The following is a 25422-nucleotide window of genomic DNA, read 5'->3' as shown; positions in this document are numbered from 1 at the left end:
TGGTGCCCCGCGCGTGGCCAGCCCAGCCCCCGGCTCCTGCCCGCCCCGCAGCGGCGCTGCTTGTTGTCGTGAGCCGCAGCCGCCCCGCTTCGCCCCTCCTCTTCTCCCCTCCCCCCGGCCCTGCGCACGGGCCGCCCCTCCCCCCGCCTCCCCGGCCCCTCTCACGGTGCCAAGATGGCGGCGGCGGCGGGCGGCGGCAGTTGCCCCGGGCCTGGCTCCGCACGGGGCCGCTTCCCGGGCCGGCCGCGGGGTTCCGGCGGGGGCGGGGGCCGCGGCGGCCGAGGCAGCGGAGCCGAAAGAGTGCGGGTAGCCCTGCGGCGCGGCGGCGGCGCGGCGGGGCCGGGAGGAGCCGAGCCCGGGGAGGACACGGCCCTGCTCCGTTTGCTGGGTCTCCGCCGGGGCCTGCGCCGGCTCCGCCGCCTGTGGGCTGGTGCGCGAGTTCAGCGAGGCCGAGGCCGCGGCCGGGGCCGGGGCTGGGGCCCGAACCGAGGCTGCATGCCGGAGGAAGAGAGCAGTGACGGGGAATCCGAGGAGGAGGTGAGGCGGTCGGAGGTGTCTCCAGCGCCGGGTGGGGCGGAGGCCAGGGGCTTGCAGGGCTCCGGATAGCTCCGAAGGGTGTTGTGGACAAGCGGGCTTCTCGGGGCTCCTGGAAATAAGCACGAAGGAAGCAGGCTGCGTGGAGCGTTCGGGTGGCTGGGGCCTTTGGAAGTGATCAGAGAAACCCTGACTGCAGCTAGACGCCTGGGCTCCAGGCAAGCCCAATTGGTGTCCTGAGCTGATCTTTGGCGGTAGCAATGGCAGAGCAGGACAGGAGTGGGCGAAGAGGCCATAGGGATTGCATGCCGGACCAGTGGTGGTTGACAGCAGCAGCGTGGCCTTAATTGACCAAGGCTAGAGCCTCCTGGGCTCCTCTGACTTGCAGGCTGCCTCCTTGGCCCTTAAAATCCGCGACATATCTCTGGTTTCACCAGGGCCCCAGTTGCTCTCTGGTTCTAAGGTAGAGTGATGGAGGCTTCTTAGGCGCGGGTTGAAGAGAATGAATGCTGAGTCTCGAGTCTGGAGTGAGTGCAGTCATGGTTTATCCCTCTCAGCCTTTTGGAGAAGGCAGGAGGGTGTGGATCGCTTAGGAGAGCTAGCTGTCCTCTGAGGGCTCAGAGTGGATTCTAATATGATAAACCATCTGCTCCACCTCTCATCTCCCCCAAACACTGCCCATTTAGGAATGCCCTGCAAGGGTGTAAATGATGGACCTACTTTGTTTTAAGTTGGAATTAGCCCTCATTGTAATTGCCTATTAACTCGAGGAGACCCTCTAGTGTTTTCTCCTGAGCTAGTGAATTACTGATGGCTGTGCTGGAATGGTCTGGTTCAAGAACGCCTTGTACCTTTATTCCTTCTGACCTTGCCTCAGCCTTTTAAGTTCTTTGGTAAATGAGGATTATGTTAAGGTGGAAGCTAACTATCATACCGCAACACCTGAAGCTCAGATGGAACCAGGGCTTTGGTACTGACTGCTGTTTCTCCCCTTTACCCTTGGCCCCTAAATCAGGAGTTTCAGGGTTTTCATTCAGATGAAGATGTGGCCCCCAGTTCCCTGCGCTCTGCGCTCCGGTCCCAGCGAGGTGAGTGATGGGGAAACTCTACCTCTCTAGTGCTATGGGAAGGTGTTTACCCTTTGTGTTCAGCTAGTCTCTCGCAGTTACTGAGTGTCCTGTGTTCAGTCCAAGGTAGCCTGGGCTGTGGGGAAAAGCAGACAAGTAAGACTTAGTATCCTGTCTTTCTGGGGTGCTTTCCTTAAGACTGCAGGGCCAGCTTGACCCATCTCCCCACAACTGTTCTTTTAGGTCGAGCCCCTCGGGGTCGGGGCCGCAAGCATAAGACGACCTCCCTTCCTCCTCGCCTAGCAGATGTGACCCCTGTCCCCCCAAAGGCCCCTACTCGGAAACGGGGTGAGGAGGGCACAGAACGGATGGTGCAGGCACTGACTGAACTTCTCCGGCGGTCCCAAGCACCCCAACCCCCCCGGAGCCGGGCACGGGCACGTGAACCCTCTACTCCCCGTCGGTCTCGGGGAAGGCCCCCAGGACGGCCAGCCGGTCCCTGCCGGAAAAAGCAGCAAGCAGTAGTGGTAGCAGAAGCGGCTGTGACAATCCCTAAACCTGAGCCTCCGCCTCCTGTGGTTCCAGTAAAGAACAAAGCTGGCAGTTGGAAATGCAAGGAGGGACCTGGTCCAGGACCTGGAACCCCCAAACGTGGAGGACAGCCTGGGAGAGGAGGCCGTGGAGGCAGGGGCAGAGGCCGAGGCGGACTTCCCCTTATGATCAAGTTTGTTTCCAAGGCCAAGAAAGTGAAGATGGGACAATTGTCCCAGGAACTAGAATCAGGTCAGGGTCATGGTCAACGTGGGGAAAGCTGGCAGGATGCCCCCCAAAGAAGAGATGGAGATGAACCAGAAAGGGGCTCATGTAGAAAGAAGCAGGAGCAGAAACTGGAGGAGGAGGAGGACGAGAAGGAGGAGGAGGAGGGAGAAGGGAAGAAAGAAAAAAATGACAATGAGGATAACACCAAGCAAGAGGAAGAGGAGGAGACTGAGAGAGCTGTGGCTGAGGAAGAAGTGATGCTAGCCAAGGAGAAGGAAGAGGCAAAACTTCCCTCACCACCCTTGACTCCTCCAGTCCCTTCACCACCTCCTCCTCCACCACCCCCTTCAACATCTCCTCCACCTCCAGCATCCCCTCTACCACTCCCAGTTTCTCCTCCTCCCCCACTTTCCCCTCCCCCATATTCAGCCCCAGAGAAGCAGGAAGAATCCCCTCCTCTTGTCCCAGCTACATGCTCTAGGAAGAGGGGCAGGCCTCCCCTGACTCCTAGCCAGCGGGCAGAGAGGGAAGCTGCTCGGTCAGGACCAGAGGGCACCCTTTCTCCCACTCCAAACCCTAGCACCACCACAGGAAGCCCTTTGGAAGACAGTCCTACTGTGGTCCCCAAAAGTACCACCTTTTTAAAGAATATACGACAGTTTATTATGCCTGTAGTGAGTGCTCGCTCCTCCCGTGTTATCAAGACACCCCGGCGATTTATGGATGAAGATCCTCCCAAACCTCCAAAGGTGGAGGCTTCTATTGTTCGACCTCCCGTTGCAACCTCCCCACTTGCTCCCCAGGAACCAGTACCAGTCTCCTCTCCACCTCGTGTCCCAACTCCCCCATCTACCCCAGTCCCACTCCCTGAGAAGAGACGGTCTATCCTAAGGGAACCCACATTTCGCTGGACCTCACTAACCCGGGAGCTGCCGCCGCCTCCACCTGCTCCTCCACCAGCCCCGTCTCCACCACCTGCCCCTGCCACTCCCTCCCGGAGGCCCCTGCTCCTTCGGGCCCCTCAGTTTACCCCAAGTGAAGCCCACCTGAAGATCTATGAATCGGTGCTTACCCCTCCTCCTCTTGGGGCTCTTGAAACCCCTGAGCCAGAGCTGCCTCCTGCTGATGACTCTCCAGCCGAGCCTGAGCCTAGGGCAGTGGGGCGGACCAATCACCTCAGCTTGCCTCGGTTTGTCCCTGTGGTCACCACTCCTGTTAAGGTTGAGGTGCCCCCCCATGGAGCTCCAGCTCTGAGTGAAGGCCAGCAGCTTCAGCTCCAGCAGCCCCCACAGGCCTTGCAGACCCAGCTCCTACCCCAGGCTCTACCACCACAGCAACCACAAGCGCAGCCACCTCCATCACCACAACACATGCCACCACTGGAAAAGACCCGGGTTGCAAGTCTGAGTGCCTTGCCACTCTCTGGGGTGGAGGAAAAGATGTTTAGCCTTCTTAAGAGAGCTAAGGTGCAGTTATTCAAGATTGACCAACAGCAACAGCAGAAAGTGGCAGCTTCAATGCCGGTGAGTGTGGTACTTTGAGCAGGTCCCTGGACAGCTGCCTCCCTAGATAGTGTTTAGCAGGACATGCAGGACCAGTTTCCCTCTTATCTCCACCTGTTTCTACCCTGACCCCATTCCTTCCCTCTCCTATTCCCCTGTTCCCACTGGTCCTCACTTTGCAGCCCCTGACCCTGTTAATTTCCTCTACCAGCCAAGCCCTGCAGTACAAACCGAGGAGGCTGTGGGGACTGTCAAACAGACCCCAGACAGAGGCTGTGTCAGGTCTGAAGATGAATCCGTGGAAGCTAAGAGAGACGGAGCCTCGGTATGCAGTGAGAGGAGGGTCTGCTGAAGAAGGCTGGCTGCAGAACCACATGGGACCATTTCCCACACCTCTTCCTGGTTTTTCCTCTCAGGGCCCTGAGTCACCTGTACAAGGCCCCCGAATCAAACATGTCTGCCGTCACGCTGCTGTGGCCTTGGGTCAGGCTCGGGCCATGGTGCCTGAAGATGTACCCCGCCTCAGTGCCCTCCCTCTCCGGGATCGGCAGGACCTCGCCACCGAGGGTAGGGGACTTGTGTAGTGGGAGGCTTGAGGACAGAGCACCAGGGAGCTGAGCAGAGGGATTGGATGGGCTTAGGGGGCAGATGGGTTGCAGTGCTTCTAGGTCTTGGACAAATCTGGTTAGGCCCAGACCTAGTCAGTCAGTGTGGAGAAGCAGAGGGAAAGTAGGGGAATGAAGTAGGATGCCTAGTGGCTTTGTGGCTCTGTCTCCCCTCCATCTGCTGCAGTAGATACGTCATCAGCATCAGAGACTGAGAGTGTCCCTTCCCGATCCCAGCGGGAAAAGGTGGAATCTGCAGGGCCTGGGGGAGACTCGGAGCCTACAGGGTCTGCAGGGGCCCTGGCCCACACACCACGGCGGTCACTGCCATCCCACCATGGCAAGAAGATGAGAATGGCTCGTTGTGGGCACTGTCGGGGTTGCTTGCGTGTGCAGGACTGTGGCTCTTGTGTCAACTGCTTGGATAAACCTAAATTTGGGGGTCCCAACACTAAGAAGCAGTGCTGTGTGTAAGTAGCTGGAGTGTAGCCTGTGGTCCCACCTGGGGTTGTCAGTCACCAGCCTCTTGTCCCAGCCCCTCTTCTGCCCAGCCAGAGCAGTGGGATTGGCATCCTTGTGGAGAGCTTCCTCTCTTCCCCCAGACCACCAGTCCCCTACCCTGGTGACGTGCTGCTCCCCTCCCCAGATACCGGAAGTGTGACAAGATAGAGGCTCGGAAGATGGAGCGCCTGGCAAAAAAAGGTAACATCGCTTGAAGAGTGTTTCTTCACAAAACCTTACGTAGATAGTGGGGTGGCTGAGGCCATGTTTTCTTTGCTTTCCACTCATGCCTTTGCATTTGATACATGTCCTTTTTTATCAGAGCTTAAACCTGTCCTGCATTCTTTGTTTTGTGCTGCACTTTCTGGCTTTCCTTTGTCCTGGTGCCCATATCCCTGGCTGAGTTCAAATCCTACCAAGTCCCCTGTTCCCACAGGCCGGACGATAGTGAAGACGCTGTTGCCCTGGGATTCCGATGAATCTCCTGAGGCCTCCCCTGGTCCTCCAGGCCCACGCCGGGGGGCGGGAGCTGGGGGGTCCCGGGAGGAGGTGGGGGCCACTCCCGGGCCCGAGGAGCAGGACTCCCTCCTACTGCAGCGCAAGTCAGCCCGACGCTGCGTCAAACAGCGGCCCTCCTATGATGTCTTCGAGGACTCGGATGACTCAGAGCCCGGGGGTCCTCCTGCTCCAAGACGTCGCACCCCCAGAGAACATGGTATGCTCTCAGTTTAGCAGTTTGTTTTATGACTCTTTTCCTTTTGGCCATTCTTGGGGTGGAATCCAGGGCCCTCTGTGTCTGAAGCTTAGAAGGGACAGGCCTCCCCAGTCTAAGAGGGTAGCTGGGAACAAAGGAGGAGGTCGTTCTTGGGGACACACACCACTGGTGTGTTAAGTACTCACTGAAGGTCTTCCTTCTGAGCCCTGGTTGGAGGAAGCCTTGGGAACGAACATAGGTGCAGATGGGTAGAGGACCCGGCATAGGAAGGGTCAGCTGTCCTGTGTCCTGCCTAGAGCTGCCAGTACTAGAACCTGAGGAGCAGAGTCGGCCCCGCAAACCCACCCTGCAGCCTGTGTTGCAGCTCAAGGCCCGAAGGCGCCTGGACAAGGTCAGCACGGCCCGCTCCGAGAACCCCAAGCCCTGTGTGAGGCATGGCTCCTGCTCTCCAGGAGCTACCTGGCAAGTCAGGGTGATGGGCACACCTGAGTGTCGTGGTGTGTCCTCACCAGAGGACAGGTCCTGAGGGATGAGGCAGGCCTTGCCTTTCTGGAAAGCCAAGTGGGATCTGGGCAAAAGGCAGGGTATGGCAGGTTGGGGGAGGCCAGTGAGGAGAGGAGTCTGCAGAGGGGTGGGGTTGGCATCTTTTGACAACCCCATGTCCCTCCTTAGGATGCTTTAGCCCCTGGCCCTTTTGCCTCTTTTCCCAATGGCTGGACTGGAAAGCAGAAGTCTCCTGATGGTGTGCACCGGGTCCGAGTAGATTTTAAGGTACAGGGTTGAGAGCGACTTGTAGAGCATGCAGTGGACGAAACTTGTTGATTGTAACCAGAGCTTTCAACATGGATCTGACTTGTGTTCCTGGCTGCTTTCCAATCTTGTGTCCTCTCTTACCCCAGGAGGATTGCGACCTAGAGAATGTGTGGCTTATGGGTGGCCTCAGTGTGCTGACTTCCGTGCCAGGGGGGCCACCGATGGTGTGTCTTCTGTGTGCTAGCAAAGGCCTCCATGAGGTTGGTGCTTTGTCCTTTTTTTTTCCTTAAAAAAACAAAACAAAAACCCAAGACAGTCCTGGCCTCCAAGTTTGCATTTGCCGTGCCTGACCTTGACCTCTCAGGCAGGGGTCATCTCCTGGCTGTGCAGCCTCATACTGTCCGTCATGTCCTTACTCCTCCTAGTTGGTGTTCTGCCAAGTCTGCTGTGATCCCTTCCACCCCTTCTGTCTGGAGGAGGCTGAACGGCCCTTGCCTCAGCATCGTGACACCTGGTGCTGCAGGCGCTGCAAGTTCTGCCATGTCTGTGGGCGCAAAGGCCGAGGGTCCAAGGTGTGGGGCACTGAAGCCCTGGGCAGGTAGGGGCCTGGGGAGGGGTATTCTCATGCTGTATATTGTACACTCCTTCCTTTCTCCTCCGCTGCCCTCCAGCACCTCCTGGAATGTGAACGCTGTCGCCATGCTTACCACCCAGCCTGCCTGGGACCGAGCTACCCAACCCGGGCCACACGTAGACGGCGCCACTGGGTGAGAGATGAGCCCACATACCTTATTCTAGCACTCTACTTGTTCCTCACCCTCAGGCGTAACCTGACCAAAGCCCTCATAAAGATGAAGGGCTGCCCACTGCCCTGAGACTAACTGGCAGCGTGCACATAGGCAAGCTGCAGATGGACAAGTGGTCTCTAGGAGCTCATGGGCTCAGTACTCCCAGCCACACACTCTGCCCCTTTCTTCCTCCTCTCTGTTCTTACCATTATTTCTTGTACTGGTCCTTCTTCGTCTCTTTTCTTCTACCCATTCTCCCCGTCTCACCTGTCAGCCTGTTTCAGCCTGATGTCCGGCTTTCTTCTAACACCCCACCCCCACCCCCCAGATCTGTTCAGCCTGTGTGCGCTGTAAGAGCTGTGGGGCAACTCCAGGCAAGAACTGGGACGTCGAGTGGTCTGGAGATTACAGCCTCTGCCCCAGGTGCACCGAGCTCTTTGAGAAAGGTGGGACCTGGCAGCAGAAAGGGCTTGGGGGACTGTGGTTGAATGGGCCAGGCTCTGGAAGAGGGACTCCCTCATGGCCTCCAGCGCCAAAAGGAGGGGATTCTAGTAGCTTTCTGCCATTGAGCTGCAGAACTTTTCCTTTGATACCAAAGCCCTGCAGTATACAGATAACAAGCACAGAGCGGAGCCCTCTGGGAGTAGTGCAGGTACAGAGCTTGGGGACCCACTCATTTCTAACATCCCTCTGGAAGAACCCCTAGGTTCCCACTGGACAGTGTGAAGACCTACAGTGTCTGTGCTTGGTCACCTGTACAACGCCTTTTTTTTTTGGAAGATGTCAGGGCTCCAGAGAGAACAGGCTTTGTCCACATACAGCTTTTTGGACTGAAGGGTATAGGGGTGACACCTTAGATGTATACAGCCTCTGCACAGGACTCAGGCGTTGATCAGTCCTGGCTGCTCTGACTTTTGCCTCTTACTTCGTCCCCCAGGGAACTACTGCCCAATTTGCACACGCTGCTATGAAGACAATGACTATGAGAGCAAGATGATGCAGTGTGCACAGTGTGACCACTGGGTGCATGCCAAGTGTGAGGGACTCTCAGGTGAGAAGATTATCAAAGAGTACAAGTTCAGTCCTCTGGAGACCCTGTGCCCATCACAGGCTTGTAGAGTGACATGTGCACTAACTGTCCTTGGGCCTTGGGGGCTCCAGGGAACCCTTACATCTTTCCAATCCATTGTCTCCTTTGTCATTGACTGTTGTAGATGAAGACTACGAGATCCTTTCTGGACTGCCAGACTCAGTGTTGTACACGTGTGGGCCATGTGCTGGGGCGACACAGCCCCGCTGGCGAGAGGCCCTGAGTGGGGCCCTGCAGGGAGGCCTGCGTCAGGTGCTCCAGGGCCTGCTGAGCTCAAAGATGGCAGGCCCGTTGCTGCTGTGCACCCAGGTCTGGAGGGCCCCAGATGCAGGGTGGGTGGAGTTGGGCTCAGCCCTAGCCCTTCTGACTTCCCCCATTTGCAGTGTGGGCAGGATGGGAAGCAGCTCCACCCAGGACCCTGTGATTTACAAGCTGTGGGAAAGCGCTTTGAGGAAGGTCACTATAAGTCTGTGGTGAGTGCGACGTGGGAAGGAGCAGATGGCTGCCATGAGAAGAGTTGGGCTGGGGTGAAGTTTGGGGTAAGGGCTCAGACACTAAGAAACTCACCTACAGCACAGCTTCATGGAAGACGTAGTGGCCATCTTGATGAGGCATTCAGAAGAAGGAGAGACCCCAGAGCGCCGGGCTGGAAGCCATATGAAAGGACTCCTACTGAAGGTGAGTGCTGGCGTGCTGCCTGAGGTGTGGCTTGAGCATTGGCAGGAGCGGGGGGGGGGGGGGGGGGGGGGGGGGAGTGTGTCCTTCAGACCCTGCCCCCATATATTCTCAAGGTGAGGCAGCTCTTCTCATCCTCTTAACCCATTTCTTAGCTGCTAGAGTCTGCATTCTGCTGGTTCGACGCCCATGATCCTAAGTACTGGCGACGGAGTACACGGCTGCCAAAGTGAGCAGGGATGAGTAGCTGGAGGGGGACCAAGGAGTGAGGTCAAAAGCAGGGGCACTTGGGATTCCAGGGATGAGGCTGGGATAAGGGGTAAGGCTCAGGGTGAGCTTTCCTCATGACTTCTAGACTAGCAAAGATGCGCGTGTGTAGTTGGCTCTGTCTCTGTTTCTACTCTTTGAAGGCATTTGGGGAGCTTATGTTGGGGAGGTTAGGCAGGCTCTGATGGCCCAGGTTGGTCAGAGTGGTGACATGGAAGCCCAAGAGGCTGTGGGGGCCTAGATACGTAAGAGTAGAAAGTACCCTGGAAGGGGTGGCATCTGGATTGATGTGGAATATTCCAGGAGCATGGAGAACAGCACATGTAACTGGCTCAGAGGAGCTTGGCTTCTTTGAAGGGGGGATGGGGGCAAGGGAGACGAGCGGCGGGAGAGGGAAATCCGTGTGAGAAAGGAAGAACGGAGCCATGGCATGCTAAGGCTGAACCGCTAACCCTGTCTCCACAGTGGAGTGCTCCCCAATGCTGTTTTGCCTCCGTCCTTGGACCATGTGTATGCTCAGTGGAGACAACAGGAATCGGAGACCCCAGAATCGGGGCAGCCTCCAGGGGATCCTTCAGCAGGTAGTAGGAAACAAGGCTGAACCCTGGTTGTTGTGCCACGCCCTAGGTTCTGACTCTTGTAGATTTACCCTCCTGTATCCTCTGCAGCTTTCCAGAGCAAGGACCCAGCTGCCTTCTCACACCTGGATGACCCTCGTCAGTGTGCACTCTGTCTCAAGTACGGGGATGCTGACTCTAAGGTAAAGGCTACTATATAGAGCTCTAGGTCTTGGGACCTGGTCCTGGGAACTTCCCCGTGATTCCACTCCTCTTTGCCCACAGGAGGCGGGGCGGCTCCTGTACATTGGGCAGAATGAGTGGACACATGTCAATTGTGCCATTTGGTCAGCTGAAGTATTTGAGGAGAATGATGGCTCCCTCAAGAACGTCCATGCTGCTGTCGCACGTGGAAGGCAGATGGTAAGGACATGGGCCCAGAAAGGCGGGCATTTCTTGGGGTCACAGATTGACACTTCCTTCAGTGTGGAACTAACCTAATCCTTTATTAAATGACGCTCTCTGGGATATGACCTTCCATTCCACTGCTTGTCCTTGTTACTCTTACTGTGGTGCTGGGAATTGAAGTCGGCCTTACATATGCTAGGCAAGGGCTTTACCACTAAGCAGTGTTTCAGTCTCAACCCCCATTCCCCCTCTCCCCCAATTTTTTGTTTTTTATGGGTCAGTGCCTAATGAGCCCTAGCTGGCCAGGTACTCATGTGGCCCAATCTAGTTTCAACATAATCTTCCTGCTTCTGCTTCCCAAGTGCTGGATTGTAGGTGTGTGCCCTGAATCTGGCTCCCTTGGCGCCCATTTGGTTGTCTCAAGACCCTGGCACTGATGACTGGCAGCATCCTTTCTCTAGCTAGATCTAGGCCTGTATTCCAAGAGATGGAATTTACACACCTTGTCTATAGTACCTCTATAGGCCACCTTCCATACAGTGTCATCTTTCTCTCACTAGGCAGTCTCCTTGGCACAGTCAAGTCAGCTTCAGAATCACTTTCAGCCAGGCGAGACACACATCTTAGTCTCAGTACTCTGAGAGGCAGAGGCAGGATGATCTCTTGTGTCTTGTGAGTTTGAGGCTAGCCTGGTCTACATACGGAATGAGTTCCAGGACAGCCAGGGCTGTGTAGAAAAACCCTGTCTCAAAAAAGAAAGAAAGAATCCTTCCTCACTATGTGCTCTGTGTTGGAGTCCTGGAGAAGACCCTGCCTTGGCAGGAGCTGTGATGATAGTGTGAAGAAGGTGGCAAGTACCAATCAGTAAGAGCTGGTAGTTTTCTCCAGGCCTTTCTCTATGTTTCTGAGGTAGTTTGAGTATGCTCCTGGCCCTGGGCATAGCTAGGGAAGGGGTTTCCCTTCTTACCTAGGCTGTGTAGGGTGCTGGGCCAGCCAGGGCCTGTGCAGTGTTGTCAGTGATGCAGAGCCACATTTCTCACCTCAGCAGCCCCTTCCTCCCACAGCGCTGTGAGCTCTGCCTCAAGCCTGGAGCCACAGTTGGCTGCTGCCTGTCCTCATGTCTCAGCAACTTCCACTTCATGTGTGCCCGGGCCAGCTACTGCATCTTCCAGGATGACAAGAAGGTTTTCTGCCAGAAACACACAGACCTCCTAGATGGCAAGGTGGGCCAGGATGCTGGGGATCCACTGCCCTCTCCCTACCATCTCAGGCTTCCCTGAGGTCATGTAGGCCAAGCCCTTGACTGCTGAGTCCTTGCCTACAGAACTTTGTCCTCGTGCTCCCCAACCCTCTGCCAGTCCAGCAACCCCCATTTACTTCCTGCCTCCAGGAGATCGTGACCCCTGATGGTTTTGATGTTCTTCGGCGAGTCTATGTGGACTTTGAGGGCATCAACTTCAAGCGAAAGTTCCTGACTGGACTTGAGCCAGATGTCATCAATGTCCTCATTGGTAAGCCTCTTGCTCTCTTACGTACTGCTTCTGACTTCACCTGGCGCTACCCTACTTGACCTCTCCTTTGTACCATAGGCTCCATCAGAATCAACTCCCTGGGCACCCTGTCTGATCTCTCAGACTGTGAGGGTCGGCTCTTCCCCATTGGCTACCAGTGAGCACCCAGGGCTGATGAGGGGAGGGCTCCAGGGCTGGGGTTGTTTCTAGGTTTCCCTGACCCTTTTATCCCCTTGCCTGCCCCAGATGCTCCCGCCTGTATTGGAGCACAGTGGATGCTCGGAGGCGCTGCTGGTATCGGTGCCGAATTCTAGAGTATCGCCCTTGGGGGCCAAGGGAGGAGCCAGTGCACCTGGAAGCAGCAGAGGAGAACCAGACCATTGTGCATAGCCCAACCCCTTCCTCAGGTAGCACTTGGGTACTTACTGCCGCATCCCCTTCTCCAAGTGGGGACCTCACAAAGCTGTTCCCACCTCCATACCCTCCGTGTGTTGAGAAACTTCAGGGTGCTCTTAGTCTTTCCTCTCCGGAAATGACAGAAAAAATGGTAGTTGGCTTTGAACTTGGAAGCATACCACAGGGGCTGTGCTCAGCATTTCACAGGAAGTGAGGGAAGAGCAGCAGGCTGCCAGTCATGGGGAACAGGAATGTTCACAGCTGGCTTCCTGAGGCCAGTGTGCTCTTGGAATGTTTGGTTGGTCTTGCTAAGTTCATAGATTGTGCTGCATTATGTACAAGGGAAATGGTTTATTTCTACACTAACAGTGGCACAGTCAGGATTTGGGCCTACATGTGCTTATTTCCAGGCTTTGTGTATACAAGCCTACAGAGGCTGGGGTTATCAGATCCCTTAGAGCTGGAGTGGGTGTGAGCTCACCACTTGACGTTGTTTCTGGGGCACAGGTTGGGGGGTTTTAGTACAGGAACCCCAACCTCCCTTGTTCTTGCCTTTTCAGAGCCCCCCAATCATGATGACCTGCCAGATACAGATTCCCCGATTCCTGGAGATCCTGTACACCACTCACCCATTCAGAATCTGGATCCCCCACTTCGGACAGATTCAAGCAATGGCCCTCCTCCCACCCCTCGCTCCTTCTCAGGGGCTCGAATCAAAGTGCCCAACTACTCACCGTCTCGGAGGCCCTTAGGGGGTGTCTCTTTTGGTCCTCTGCCCTCCCCAGGTAAGCACATGGGTAAAGAAATGGGCAGTGGTGGGGTTCATCTTTAACCCCGGTTCTGAAGAGGCAGAGGCAGGCAGGTCTCTTGTGGGTTCAAGTCCAGCATGGTCTACGGAGGAAATTCCAGAACAGCGAGGGCTATAGAGAAACCCTGCCTTTAAAAAAAAATAAAATGGGTAGAGCTAGCTAAGAAACCTGGAGTTGCTGACTGATACTGACCTTTTTCCTCTTGCAGGAAGTCCATCTTCCCTGACCCACCACATCCCTACCGTGGGAGACTCAGACTTTCCAGCTCCCCCAAGGCGATCTCGGCGTCCTAGCCCCCTGGCCACCAGGCCACCACCATCCCGGAGGACCTCCTCTCCTCTCAGAACTTCCCCTCAGCTCAGGGTGCCCCTGTCTACCTCAGTCACAACCCTCACACCTACCTCAGGGGAGCTGGCTCCCCCTGACCTGGCCCCATCTCCCCTACCACCCTCTGAAGACCTGGGCCCAGACTTTGAAGACATGGAGGTGGTGTCAGGACTAAGTGCTGCTGACCTGGACTTTGCGGCTAGCCTGCTGGGGACTGAGCCCTTCCAGGAAGAGATTGTGGCTGCTGGGGCAGTGGGGAGCAGCCAGGGAGGCCCAGGGGACAGCTCAGAGGAGGAGGCCAGCTCTACCACTCGCTATGTCCACTTCCCTGTGACCGTGGTGTCTGGCCCTGCCCTGGCCCCCAGTTCCCTTGCTGGAGCGCCCCGAATCGAGCAGCTGGACGGAGTGGATGATGGCACAGATAGTGAGGCCGAGGCTGTCCAGCAACCCCGGGGTCAGGGGACTCCTCCTTCAGGACCAGGAGTGGGCCGAGGAGGGGTCCTTGGAGCAGCAGGCGACAGAGCCCGACCTCCTGAAGACCTGCCTTCAGAAATTGTGGATTTTGTGTTGAAGAACCTAGGGGGTCCTGGGGAGGGGGCTGCTGGCCCCAGAGAGGACTCTCTCCCCTCAGCACCTTCTCTGGCTAATGGCAGCCAGCCCCCACAAAGCCTGTCCGCTAGCCCAGCTGACCCCACCCGGACATTTGCCTGGCTCCCTGGAGCTCCAGGGGTCCGGGTACTGAGTCTGGGTCCTGCTCCAGAACCCCCTAAACCTGCCACATCCAAGATCATCCTTGTCAACAAGCTGGGGCAAGTATTTGTGAAGATGGCAGGGGAGGGTGAGCCTGTAGCACCCCCAGTAAAGCCACCACCTCTACCCCCTATCATTCCCCCAACAGCCCCCACCTCCTGGACTCTGCCCCCAGGACCCCTGCTCAGTGTGTTACCAGTGGTAGGGGTAGGAGTGGTCCGGCCTGCCCCACCCCCACCCCCACCCCCCCTAACACTGGTGTTTAGCAGTGGGCCCCCCAGCCCACCTCGCCAGGCTATCCGTGTCAAGAGGGTATCTACCTTCTCTGGCCGGTCCCCTCCAGTTCCTCCCCCAAACAAAACTCCCCGGCTGGATGAAGATGGAGAGTCCTTGGAGGATGCCCATCATGTGCCAGGGATCAGTGGCAGTGGGTGAGTGTGTCTCTAAGGCTGGGGCTGGCGGGCTAGGGAGGTAGGAGGAGGAAGACACGTGGGCTTTCTGTGCTGCTTTTCAGGGTCAGTCGCGTTCGCATGAAAACGCCCACAGTACGTGGAGTTCTGGACCTGAACAATCCTGGGGAGCACCCTGAGGAGGAAAGCCCTGGGTGAGTGACCAGGTCCCCTCCCTGGAGGCTCTGGACACCCCCTCCCAGTAATTTTTGCCTCCTGACAGGTCTTTGTTGACAGGCACCCCCAGGACCGGTGTCCTTTGCTGCCACTCCCAGAAGCTCCTTCCCAGGCCCTTGATGGTTCCTCAGACCTACTGTTTGAGTCCCAGTGGCATCACTATTCAGGTAGAGACCAGCTTTTCCTCTCACCGCCTCCTTGTGCTTGGCCCGGTGGTGACTGACAGAACCTGGATTGGTTCACTGGAAACATAGCACACACCATGGGCTAGTTGGGTTCATTTTCTAACACTAGAAAACAACAAAAAACCCTACATAAACTCAGTGGGTAGAAACCCAAGCAAGGTGCTAAGAGTTTGATACTGTTCGGGAGCTCCTGGCCTCATGACAGCAGAATTGGTGTTAGATAGAAATAAGTATGGGGAGGGCACACACCTTTTAAGTCCAGCACTTGGGGAGCAGAGGCCAGTCTAGAGATGGAGTTCCAGGATAACCAGGGCTACATAGAGAAACCCTGTCTCAAAAACACCAAAAAAGAAATCCGATTTAGTAATGTATCTTTGTAGCTGTAGGCTGAGCCAGATTTGATTCAGATAGGGTAGTCTGGGCTACACAGTGAGACCCTGTCTCACAACGCAAGGAGACAAAACACCGAGGGAAATCAGCAGCTCTGTGTACAAGCTCAAATGACTGGGCTTTGTACAGCTACAGGGGGTGGGGTAGGGGTGCATCCAATGGTTGGGATCAGAGCGTTAGTGTCTAACAAAGCCTAGGTCAGGGTCACCCAAGGAGGGTGGTGGAGCCCTAAGACCCAAGTAAGGGGCAGGGACAGTAGGAAGATTAGAAAAAGCTGGTGTTGAAGAGGCCAGGAATGAAGCTGTCAGCAGGCCACCTGCCACAGTGAGCCACCAGACCAGGCCTGTGAGTCCTGGATTGGCAACGGGCTTGAGCAGGTGGCATGGGGTGGGTAGGATGTTGAAGATAGTGGATGATGAGAGGCCAGAGCAGCTCCAGGCAGCTAGCCAAGAAGTTGTGCTAAGGATCAGGAGGAGGTGGGGCAGCAGGTCAGAGAGCTTGAGGCTATGAGGGCTGCAACTTGAAAGCTGAGGAAAAGGACATGGGAGAACAGTGATCGGCTTTGAGCAGGTGACTCCTGGGATGGGAGAGAGATCTGGTAGGTGTACCTGGAGGTTGAGTCACAGGTGGGTTCTTGAGTGGTTTTGTCTGCTAGACTGAGACTAGAAGTGAGGCTCCCTGTTGGCCTCTGGGGTCACTCTGTGGAGCAGCTGCGTGATCTAGCAGGCAGACTGGGTTTGAAGTGGCCCAGTCCTCCCCGGGTGTTTGGGTTCTCTCAGTTCATACAGGTAGGCTCGAAGCACCACATTAGAGCCGGGTGGACCAAGGCTGCTTAGCTGAGAGGCTTTGGTCTGGCTGCCACTGGGGTGTGATGGGGAGGATGACAAGCACATTCCTGCTTGTGGGGACCCAGATGTGTTCATCCTGCAGCTCAGCTTAGATAAGCAGTGTGAGAAAGAGTATGGACGGGGAAGGGCTCGTTAGCTGCCCGTCTGGTCAGTAGATGAATGGAGGAGTGGAAGGCCTTGGGGCCTGGAGATGAGCTGACTTTTGGTAGAGTGAATCAGGATTGTCTGACTAGAGGGTGCTGGAGAGAAAGGCTGTGGTGATTAATGGGGCGTGTGGGTCTTGCTCCTATGTCATGTTCCACCCCTGCCCTGCCCTATGTACAGTGGTCGGCCTTGGTGTCCACTGCAGATGCTGCTGTCAGCATGTGTTCTCCAACTTCCCTCCTTGAAATGTGGCTTCCAGGACCCCACATTGTCCTCTCACCTCTGCTCATGCCTCATTGCACCCTTCCAATTTGTGTGTCCCAGTCCCTGGGACTTGTGTTTGTGTCACTCTCCCAAGCTGCTTTCTGGGACGTCAAGGCCTGTATTCCTATAGCTACCACATCACTTTCTGCAGCCCAGACCTAGTTAGTCCCAGTACTTGGCTTCTGCTTTCTACACTTGTGTCATCTCCTCTATCAAGTTGCATAGGGATATCCTCTGAGAGACAGCTCAGCTAGCATGCTCCAGATAGTCCTTATCCTCATGGCAGTTGATGACCTTCTTGCTGTGTCCAAGCCCCACACCTCAGGGTTGTCCTTACCCTTTTCACAGTTAAAGCCTGCCACATCAGGAGTCCTGTTGCTTTATCTTTACAATCTGTGACTCCTGAAGGTGGTGTACATCTGTATGATCCCAGATAATCTTGAGTCGGAGAGGTCTCATGTGTCCAGAAGTTCAGGGCCAACCTGGAAAATGTAGTGAGACATTTAGAAATGTCTTAACGAAACTGAATAAATACATACAGTCCAAGAAGTCCCTAAAATAGTTTATAACCTTCCTAATGCAGTGTGACCTTTTAGTACAATTCGTTATGTTGTGCTGACCTCCAGCCATAAAGTTATTTTGTTGCTTCTTCATAACTAATTTGCTGTTGTGAATCCTCAAAATATGTAATATGCTACCCTGAAAGGGATTACAACCCACAGGTTGAGAACCACTGGTATGTAATAAATATTATGTGTACTTGAATGTGTCCAAGCCTATACGTTTTAACTTGTATAAGAATTTAATGTATTTTCAGTTGGGGTATAAATTGGTGATAGAATGTTTTCCTAGCACATTCAAGGCTCTGGCTTCAATTCTAGTACTCCCCCCCCCCCCATTATTTACTTATTTAACTGTGTATAAGTAATTCTCCAATATCTATAGAGTCTGTTTCAGGGACAGAATAATTACAGGGTATAATGGTGGTCTAGCTTTCAGTGAGCCGGCAGAGCCCAGTCCTTCATGCTTCCGTGTGTGCAGCTGCTCTATGGTGGAAAAGTTTTTCCAGGCCCCTTAGAACATTCAGATCAATGCCATGGGACTCACTCGATAATTGAAGCAGGAAGGGGACCATCTGTCTCCTGTGTGTGTTTGTGCCGAGGGGTGGGAGGGGTTGATGTCAGCGGGAGTCAGGGGTACTAGGTCTTTTTTTTCCTTCCCCCTTTTCTTTTGTTTTGAGACAAGGCCTCTCTATGTGGCTCTGGTTGTCCTGGAACTCACTAACTAGACCAGACTGGCCTTAAACTCACAGACATCTGCCTCACTTTGCCTGTGGAATGCTGTGATTAAATGCATGCACTGCTTGCCTGGCAGCAGTGGCTTTTGAGTCCAGGAAGGTGATCCTCTCCTGCTTTTACCTTCCCCATGGAAGCAGGTGAGGCTTCGAGCTCTGAGGAAGAGCCTCCATCTCCAGAGGATAAAGAAAACCAGGTCCCGAAACGAGCTGGTCCGCACCTGCGCTTTGAGATCAGCAGTGATGATGGCTTCAGTGTGGAGGCAGAGAGCTTGGAGGGTGAGTTGAGGGCAGCAGTAGCAGAGCGGGAGCGTGTTCATACCCCATCCTGACTTCTGGCTCCTCATTCCAGTGGCATGGAGAACTCTGATTGAGAAAGTGCAAGAAGCGCGAGGGCACGCACGGCTCAGGCATCTCTCCTTTAGTGGTAAGAAGCAGCCCCAGGAATCCTGGGAGCAAGAGCAAGGTGGACCCTCCATGTGATTGCTATGTCCTTCCCGTCCTGTTCTCAGGAATGAGTGGAGCGCGGCTCCTGGGTATCCACCACGATGCTGTCATCTTCCTGGCAGAGCAGCTGCCTGGGGCCCAGCGCTGCCAGCACTATAAGTTCCGCTACCACCAGCAGGGAGAGGGCCAGGAAGAGCCACCTCTGAATCCCCATGGGGCTGCTCGTGCTGAGGTCTATCTCCGGTCAGTGGTTGGGAAGCACAGGGGTGGGAATTGAGTCTAGAAAGATTGAAACTGAGACACTAGGCTACCACGAGTAATTTGTAGACTTTGCGCCAGAAGAGTGGACCCCACCCATCTCCTGTTTAGTTCTCTTCAGCCCTATAGTCCTTGGTGATACTGGACCAGATCAAAGACGAGCTAGGTAGCATCTCTCTGAAGGAATGGCCGTGACCCCCCTACTTTCCGTTGCACTTGCAGGAAGTGTACCTTTGACATGTTCAACTTCCTGGCCTCCCAGCACCGGGTACTCCCTGAGGGAGCCACCTGTGATGAAGAAGAGGATGAAGTGCAGCTTCGGTCCACTAGGTGTGCGGACAAGTTAGGGTACTGGATCTGGTCGGAAAGGGTCCTAAAGGGGGTGACTAGATACCAACTTATTGTGTGGTATTTTGTCCCTTACCAGACGTGCCACCAGCCTGGAGCTTCCTATGGCCATGCGTTTTCGTCATCTCAAAAAGACGTCCAAAGAGGCTGTGGGTGTCTACAGGTTAGTGGGGTTGGGGGGGGTGGCCCTTGGGTGGACAGATAGGAGCCATGACGAGGAGCTGCCTGGTGTCTGTCCCCCACCCCCGAGTTCCCTGTGGTTTGTTCTGCCTCGCAGATCAGCTATCCATGGACGAGGCCTGTTTTGTAAACGCAACATCGATGCCGGAGAGATGGTCATTGAGTACTCTGGCATTGTCATTCGCTCTGTGCTGACTGACAAGCGAGAGAAGTTCTATGATGGGAAGGTAAGTGCCGTGAGGGTTTGAGGTGAGTGGATGTGGGCTGACCTTGACAGAAAGCTAATTCCCTCATCCCATTCTGTAGGGTATTGGGTGCTACATGTTCCGCATGGATGACTTTGATGTGGTGGATGCCACCATGCATGGCAATGCTGCCCGATTCATCAACCACTCATGTGAGCCCAACTGCTTTTCTCGTGTCATCCATGTGGAGGGCCAGAAACACATTGTCATCTTTGCCTTGCGCCGCATCCTGCGAGGTGAGGAGCTCACCTATGACTACAAGTTTCCCATCGAGGATGCCAGCAACAAGCTGCCCTGTAACTGTGGCGCCAAGCGCTGCCGTCGCTTCCTTAACTGAGGCCATGGCTGCCCGGATTCATGTGCCCGCTGCCATCTCACCCTGGCCTGTGGCTCCCTACTCTCAGTGTCTCACTCCTACCTTCCTGTCCATGGTGAATGTGGGGGTGTGGGAGGCAGGAGTCTGCCTTCACCCCTCCTTCCTCCTTCCCTGGGGACCCAGGATGTAGATATTGTACAAAAGTTTCTAAATCCCTTCTTTTCTATGCACTTTTTTATTTAAGAGGGCGGGGTCCCAGGTGGGAATCCCCCCCCACAATAAAGTCTGTCAACGTTTGGAGAGGTGGTCTTTCCATGATTTTATTATTGTGGTGGTTGTGTTTGTGTGTGCTTACTAGTGTGCATGTGTTATCTCATGCCCATAGAGGTCAGGGGCAATTTCAGGAGTCAGTTCCAAAAATCTAATTGAGGTCTGTAAGCTCGTGTGTTAAGTGATTTTGCCCAATGAACCATGTTGTCGTCAACCCTTGTTGTTTGATCTGTATGGTGCTGAATGGAGGCAGGTGGAAGGAAGCTCCCACTTTCTGTAACCTTTGTAATCAAGGAAGCACTAATGAAGCTAGATTGGGTGGGGCAGGGCCAGGACTATTGACATATTTGCATATCCTGTATGAGATCCAAGGCACACAAATTGACAAAGTGATGCACACTTGGTAAGTAAAGGCAGGAAGATCCAGGTTCTAACTTCTAGGAGTTCAAAGTCATCTTCAGTTTCATATGGGGTTCAAGGCCAGCCTGCGTTACATGAGATCCAGCCTCAAAAGTCAGGGTCTTTGAAGGCATCAAAGCAAGTGTGCTAGTTTCCACCTTCTTGCACAGCTGAGTACAGACAGGTGAGTGATTCTAGGAGTGGCCAGGTAACGTGGTCCTGTTTATACTGGAATGGGCCCTTTACGGGAAAGGATGTCTGTTGACTTGAAGCTCAAGATTGTACATTAAGAAGACCCCTTTAAGCCGGGTGTGGTGGCTCACGCCTTTAATCCCATCACTCGGGAGGCAGAGGCAGGCGGATTTCTGAGTTCGAGGCCAGCCTGGTCTACAAAGTGAGTTCCAGGACAGCCAGGGCCACACAGAGAAACCCTGTCTCGAAAAACCAAAAAACATTAAAAAAAAGAAGAGCCCTTTAATGAGGACAGGCAGATACTGGCTTCAAGGGAAACTTTATTGATGGAGTAGTAAGCCCCAGCAAGCTCTCAGCCAAGTTTGGACAGCACCAGCAGTGCATCTGTGCGACCTAACTGGGCCAAGTGTGTGCCAAGTTGACCCAGAGTAGCAGAAGGCTCCCTTGCCACAACCATCTCAATCAGGGCTCTCAGGGGTGAGCGACTGGGCCGCAGTGAGTAGGCAAAGGTAGACCAGGTGGCAGGCAGCCCGTATCTTGCAGCCAGGTGTCGTGTGGTACCATAAGCCATGCTCCCGCTAGGCCCAGGCTCAGGGTCCAATAACATAATCAGCTCCTCCAGAACTTCCAGCTCATCCAGCAGGAGAGATAGGGGCTGAGAGGCTAGACCCTGAAACTCTGGAAGGCCAGGGAGGTGAGAGGAGGAAGGATAAGCTTTGAGGCCACCCTCCTCCTGAGCAGGGCTGTCTTATACTAACCCCAGCTTGAGAGCTGCAGCAGATTAGTTTTCCCTCCGTTTCTAATTTCCAATTCCTCCAGAGTACCTGGGCAGGGCCAATAATGTAGAGAGGTGCTGGGATCTCCAAAAGCCGAGCTGGAACAAGAACGGGAACGGACTTTTCTCTTGGACAAAGAAAGCAAGACCACTGCCAATATCAGAAGCAGCACCAGCAACAGTGGCAACACTGCCAGGGGCAGCACTGCGGGTGAGACAAAACCTGGTTGGCTGAAGACCTCATTCACTGTTGTCTGCCCAAGGCTCCGCCTCCAAGGTGAGCTAGAGGGGCCTGCTTCTTCAGGTTTAAGAGGACAGACAGCCTTGGGAGGGATGGGCTTCTGGGAACAGAGGAATGAGAGTGAAACAAGAGGACTGTCAGCCCAAGCCTCCCATCCCTTAGGTCCCTAAATGGAGCTTCCTCTCCTGTTCCCTGCCTCATCCATCCCCTTAAGGCACTCCACTTGGGGATTCTGCTGTGTCCACCATTAGGTGAAGCTCCCCCCTCTGAACCAAGCTTTACCCATGGGACTACAGGCAAGCCCTGACCCATACCCCAGGAGTCTAGCACCTTTCTACACTGCTTGTGGGTTCTACCAGGGCTCTCCATGTGAGCTGGGGCTGCGGCTCCGCTGCTACACTGGCTACACAGCTCTGTGCCATTGGGGTTGCAATATCCAGGGGAACACTTTTTGAAAGGATGTGCTACAGTATCACCGAAGTCATTGAGCCCGCAGTTTTCCGTAAATTCGTAATCTAGTGGAAGACAATGGAGCACAGGCTCTCCCTCTAATCCCACTAGACCATTCCTCTCAAATCCTCATGAAGTCCTTACCCCTTCCCCCCATCACTCTACCAAGCCCTGCCCACACTATAAATAAAGCCTACCTAAGTCCATTCTCCCCATGCCCTCCACTCAGAGGTAAAGTCTGCTTTTCTAAAGTCTTATCTGTATCCACCCCCACAGTCTTCCTGCCTAAGACCCAGCACACCTACTCCCCAAAGAAGCCCACTGTAAGGCTGGCAACAACCTTGCCACTTGCTAGTGCCCATGTTCTCTACACCATCTAGTGCACACCCACTCACTGCTCACCAGGACATGCAGGAGGCCCGAAGCGTTGCAGGCAGCGGCTGCAGCACCTCTTGTCAGGGTTCCAGTACTCAAGGTGGCCACAGAAGTGAGAGGCTTCCAGTGACGCAGTTCGAGTCAGAAGCAGCACTGCCACCGCCACGGTCCGGAGAAGCCAGCTGGGCCCCATCTCAGCAGAACCTGCAGCTTGAGGGCTGTGACCACTTCCACCCACACTGTTTCTGTAGCACATTCCAGGAAGTCCGAGGCAGAAGAAAGCAGTGGATGTGGGGTCACAGACTTCCAGAATCTCTTTGGGAGCTGGCATACCTCATATCCATCTCCAAACCCACACGGCGTATAAAGAACTTGATGTGGATCGCCAGGTTATTTGTGACCTTACATACCTGCCTTCTCATGCTCATCTCTAAGAAGGGGTAACAGAACTTGTCTCACTGGGTGAAGGCGGTGTGTGTGAGAGAGAGATAATAAATCTACTTAAAAGATCACAATAGGTGTAGTGTGCACACTTTAATCTCAGCACGTCAAGGAAAGGCAGGAGCATCTCTTGTAAACCTGAGGCCAGCACGGTCTACATAGCAAGTTCCAGGCCACCCAGAGCTAGTGAGACTCTGCTTCAAAACAAAACAAACAAGCCAAACCCCACAGTACCTAGCAGAGAGTGAACTTAATTCAAAGTTCTCTAAGTGTTAGGCATTATTTAGTGCCTTCAGTTTAGGGTGGTATGGTGGGTTTCAATGACCAGGCCTAACCTACTGTAAACTCATACCAGTACCTAAGCACCGCTCCTTTTCTAACCCCCATCTCTGTTAGGAATCCTCTGGCCTGCCACAAACAGGCACCTATCCCTAAAAGGCACCTAGAATGGATAATCTGAGGTTATGGGTATTAAAGCAGCCCCGACTTACCAGTGCAGACCCAGACCCCAAGCTGGTTCCAAGTTCCTCTGTTGAGACTGTGGTCGGTATACACCCTTTCTTAGGTGTGGGGGTGGAAGGAAACCACAGACCTTGGTTGACAAACTTCTTAACCTTTATTGGAGGAGGGACAGGAAGAGGAGGTTCCTGTGTCAAACATTATATTATGAAGCTCTGAAGCCTGGGGATGTTGGGACTGGCAAGTGAAGGGCACTTTGAAAAGGGATGCTGGACAGGAACATCTATGCCCTTGGGTGAACAGCAAGGGCAGCAGTCTCAGAAGCGACCGTGCCGGTGGTCTGGGGAACGACGTCGGTTCCTTTCTCGGGGACGGTGACCTGTGTGGGACCTTGGAGGTGACCTAAGAATTGGGAAGAGGGGTGGACAGAGATGGGTAGGAATAGTTAAGAGTGGTCAAGATTTTTCCAGGCCTGTCTCTTAGGGATAGATGGCTGGTAATGTCATCTTGGGATTGGTACTCAGGGATAAGTACCCAAGCTGGTGGTGGGTATGGGGTTCACACTGTGTGGGGCACTAAGGCTATGGTACTTCTCCCCAGGCAAGGCTCAAAACTCTATAGAGCACAAGAGCCTCGGGATGGTAGGCCCACAAGTTAGCATCAGGTTCATCTTGGGTACAGGAGAGCACCGCACCCTGGGTCTGAGGTACCTATGCCTGGGTCCTCGCCCATAGAGCTGCCGGCGCAAGTTCCGAGATATGGGTCGTAGGTGCATAAAGTTGCAGAAGCCACCTCGGGTGCATTCCCTAAAGACAGAGGAAGCCGCCATCACTAAAAACTCCCTATCAAACACTCAAGCTTCTGGGACTCTGATGCCCAACCCACTTTTATACTACCTTACCCCATCTCATACTGCCGGCAGCAGGATTCTCGGAAGTCAGTGACAGGAGACAGCTCAGCATGCACAGCCTGCCCGTTGAACCAGCGGTTATTGAGTTCTGCCACAGCCCGCTCTGCATCCTCCTCCCGCCGGAACTGAGGGGAAAGTGGGTGACCATGGACTGTGGAATTCAAGATCTTCAGGGGACTAGTCAGCTCTGAGGCTGGACTCAACTTATCGATAGGTCCTCAGGTTGGGAGGTTTCAGTGGTGGCCATAGACACTGAAATGTTTCCACTTCTGGGTTCTAAGAAGGGGGCAACAGGCACCTTAACATAGACATTGCCCACGAGGTGGTCCCCGAGGTTGTCACACACATTCATCTCTTCAATCTCTCCGTACTTCTCCTGCAGTTCTGTGAATACCTCCTGCAGAAGATGGGGAGAAGCTCAGCTAAGGCCTGGCACACAGGAAACCCAGTTACCCTGGCAACCCTCACCTCAAAGAAGTTATCATAGTGTTCCTGCACCTCCACGTCGCTCACGTGACCTGGAGGAGGGACGGAGGGTAAAATGAGGGCGTAAACTGCTGGGGCTTGTCTGCCCAGTCCCTGAACGATTATCGAGTTTTTGACTCACAGTGTGATCCATCTGCAGTTTGGGCTGTGTTCTGTGGGTTCCGGTACAAGTTGAGCAGGACTATGGTCTGAACAAAATTTAAGAGAGACCTGAGCTCAGACAGAAAGCAGGGCAGCATACAGAGTGAGTATGAAGTTGCCAGTGGAGTTAGAGACGCCCAAACTACCTAGCCAGCCAGGGGGCGTGGCCGGGTTCATGGGAGGCGGGGTCCAGTCCCCGGGAAGAAGGGTCTACCCAGAGGGCCAGGTCAGAAAGCAAAGAGGGGTAGGATTGGCTTTAGAAATCCGGAAGAGGCGGGACCCCGAGATGACGGACAGCAGGTGAAGCGCGGGGAGGCGTGAGTCTGGGTCTCACCTGGCTGAAAGTCGGTTTGTTGTGGAGTCGGGAGCACCGGTCCCCGTGCCGGCAGGCTCCAATCTTAAAGTAAAAAGAGCAGTTAACCCTGGAAGAGGTGCAAAGACAGAGGTAAACCGAGGGCCGGGAAGGCCGGGCATCCCACGAACACTGTCCGTCCAGCCCGTAGGGACCCAAGTGCCCCGGCTCCCTGAGAGGCTACTCCCTTCACCATTCTCACTTGTCCTTCTCAGTCCCGAATATCGAAGCTAAATATTCAGCCATTTTTACCCGAACACTCCAACGCGCCTGCTCCTTGCGTCACTTCCGTTGCTCAGGAGCGTTGGGAAGTGTAGTTTCTGCCTGCGGTGCTACTGAGCACGCGTGTTAGAGGCCAGCGGACCTTCCCCG

General features: G+C 54.6%; 3 protein-coding genes across 6 annotated transcripts; 1 reads left to right on the top strand and 2 right to left on the bottom strand.

The window, feature by feature from the left end:
• The first annotated feature begins 171 nt into the window (after positions 1–171).
• Positions 172–19859, top strand: Kmt2b (lysine methyltransferase 2B). Of its 2 annotated transcripts, none has more exons than XM_021221634.1 (37): positions 172–537; positions 1550–1622; positions 1845–3883; positions 4074–4187; positions 4279–4429; positions 4658–4937; positions 5114–5169; positions 5405–5683; positions 5980–6074; positions 6356–6454; positions 6583–6696; positions 6862–7008; positions 7108–7203; positions 7553–7670; positions 8162–8275; positions 8439–8623; positions 8698–8787; positions 8888–8992; positions 9145–9218; positions 9722–9837; positions 9925–10016; positions 10099–10236; positions 11286–11444; positions 11612–11732; positions 11811–11889; positions 11979–12139; positions 12689–12913; positions 13146–14445; positions 14529–14618; positions 14701–14807; positions 17904–18044; positions 18118–18192; positions 18278–18455; positions 18693–18800; positions 18898–18981; positions 19096–19225; positions 19305–19859. In XM_021221634.1, exons 1-37 carry the CDS (start codon positions 175–177, stop codon positions 19578–19580), a joined length of 8172 nt encoding a protein of 2723 aa, XP_021077293.1. In that variant the 5' UTR covers positions 172–174; the 3' UTR covers positions 19581–19859. The 2 variants fall into 2 exon arrangements, with proteins under 2 accessions (XP_021077293.1, XP_021077301.1); XM_021221642.1 differs by having other exon boundaries at positions 175–537; positions 17907–18044.
• An 861-nt stretch (positions 19860–20720) lies between these two features.
• Igflr1 (IGF like family receptor 1) lies at positions 20721–23177 on the bottom strand. Of its 2 annotated transcripts, none has more exons than XM_021217757.2 (4): positions 22289–23177; positions 21767–21951; positions 21179–21536; positions 20721–21098 (listed from the first exon to the last, which is right to left on the bottom strand). In XM_021217757.2, exons 1-4 carry the CDS (start codon positions 22590–22592, stop codon positions 20773–20775), a joined length of 1173 nt encoding a protein of 390 aa, XP_021073416.2. In that variant the 5' UTR covers positions 22593–23177; the 3' UTR covers positions 20721–20772. The 2 variants fall into 2 exon arrangements, with proteins under 2 accessions (XP_021073416.2, XP_029402565.1); XM_029546705.1 differs by having other exon boundaries at positions 20733–21098; positions 21245–21536.
• Positions 23178–23299: 122 nt separating this feature from the next.
• On the bottom strand, positions 23300–25319 carry U2af1l4 (U2 small nuclear RNA auxiliary factor 1 like 4). 2 transcript variants are annotated; one of them, XM_021207241.2, is made up of 8 exons: positions 25253–25319; positions 25033–25120; positions 24679–24745; positions 24540–24589; positions 24370–24468; positions 24063–24196; positions 23872–23967; positions 23300–23563 (listed from the first exon to the last, which is right to left on the bottom strand). In XM_021207241.2, exons 1-8 carry the CDS (start codon positions 25294–25296, stop codon positions 23479–23481), a joined length of 663 nt encoding a protein of 220 aa, XP_021062900.1. In that variant the 5' UTR covers positions 25297–25319; the 3' UTR covers positions 23300–23478. The 2 variants fall into 2 exon arrangements, with proteins under 2 accessions (XP_021062900.1, XP_021062909.1); XM_021207250.2 differs by having other exon boundaries at positions 23305–23563; positions 25033–25095; positions 25244–25286.
• Between the last annotated feature and the right edge of the window lie 103 nt (positions 25320–25422).

The sequence above is a fragment of the Mus pahari genome, chromosome 1 (assembly GCF_900095145.1).
Source record: "Mus pahari chromosome 1, PAHARI_EIJ_v1.1, whole genome shotgun sequence".
Lineage (NCBI taxonomy): Eukaryota > Metazoa > Chordata > Mammalia > Rodentia > Muridae > Mus > Mus pahari.
This window is presented reverse-complemented; position numbering and strand designations above follow the sequence as displayed.

Excerpts from the sequence above, each read along its gene's own strand:
- Kmt2b (XM_021221634.1), top strand. The coding sequence starts at position 175 with ATGGCGGCGGCGGCGGGCGGCGGCAGTTGCCCCGGGCCTGGCTCCGCA. Across the intron at positions 8,276-8,438 it reads CAAGTGTGAGGGACTCTCAG|ATGAAGACTACGAGATCCTT; the intron begins GTGAGAAGATTA and ends TGACTGTTGTAG. Across the intron at positions 18,045-18,117 it reads GGAGGCAGAGAGCTTGGAGG|TGGCATGGAGAACTCTGATT; the intron begins GTGAGTTGAGGG and ends TCCTCATTCCAG.
- Igflr1 (XM_021217757.2), bottom strand. The coding sequence starts at position 22,592 with ATGCCAGCTCCCAAAGAGATTCTGGAAGTCTGTGACCCCACATCCACT. Across the intron at positions 21,952-22,288 it reads CGGGCCTCCTGCATGTCCTG|ATTACGAATTTACGGAAAAC; the intron begins GTGAGCAGTGAG and ends GTCTTCCACTAG. Across the intron at positions 21,099-21,178 it reads GCTGCAGCTCTCAAGCTGGG|AGTTTCAGGGTCTAGCCTCT; the intron begins GTTAGTATAAGA and ends CTGGCCTTCCAG.
- U2af1l4 (XM_021207241.2), bottom strand. The coding sequence starts at position 25,296 with ATGGCTGAATATTTAGCTTCGATATTCGGGACTGAGAAGGACAA. Across the intron at positions 24,746-25,032 it reads ACAAACCGACTTTCAGCCAG|ACCATAGTCCTGCTCAACTT; the intron begins GTGAGACCCAGA and ends AATTTTGTTCAG. Across the intron at positions 24,197-24,369 it reads TGGGCAATGTCTATGTTAAG|TTCCGGCGGGAGGAGGATGC; the intron begins GTGCCTGTTGCC and ends CTTTCCCCTCAG.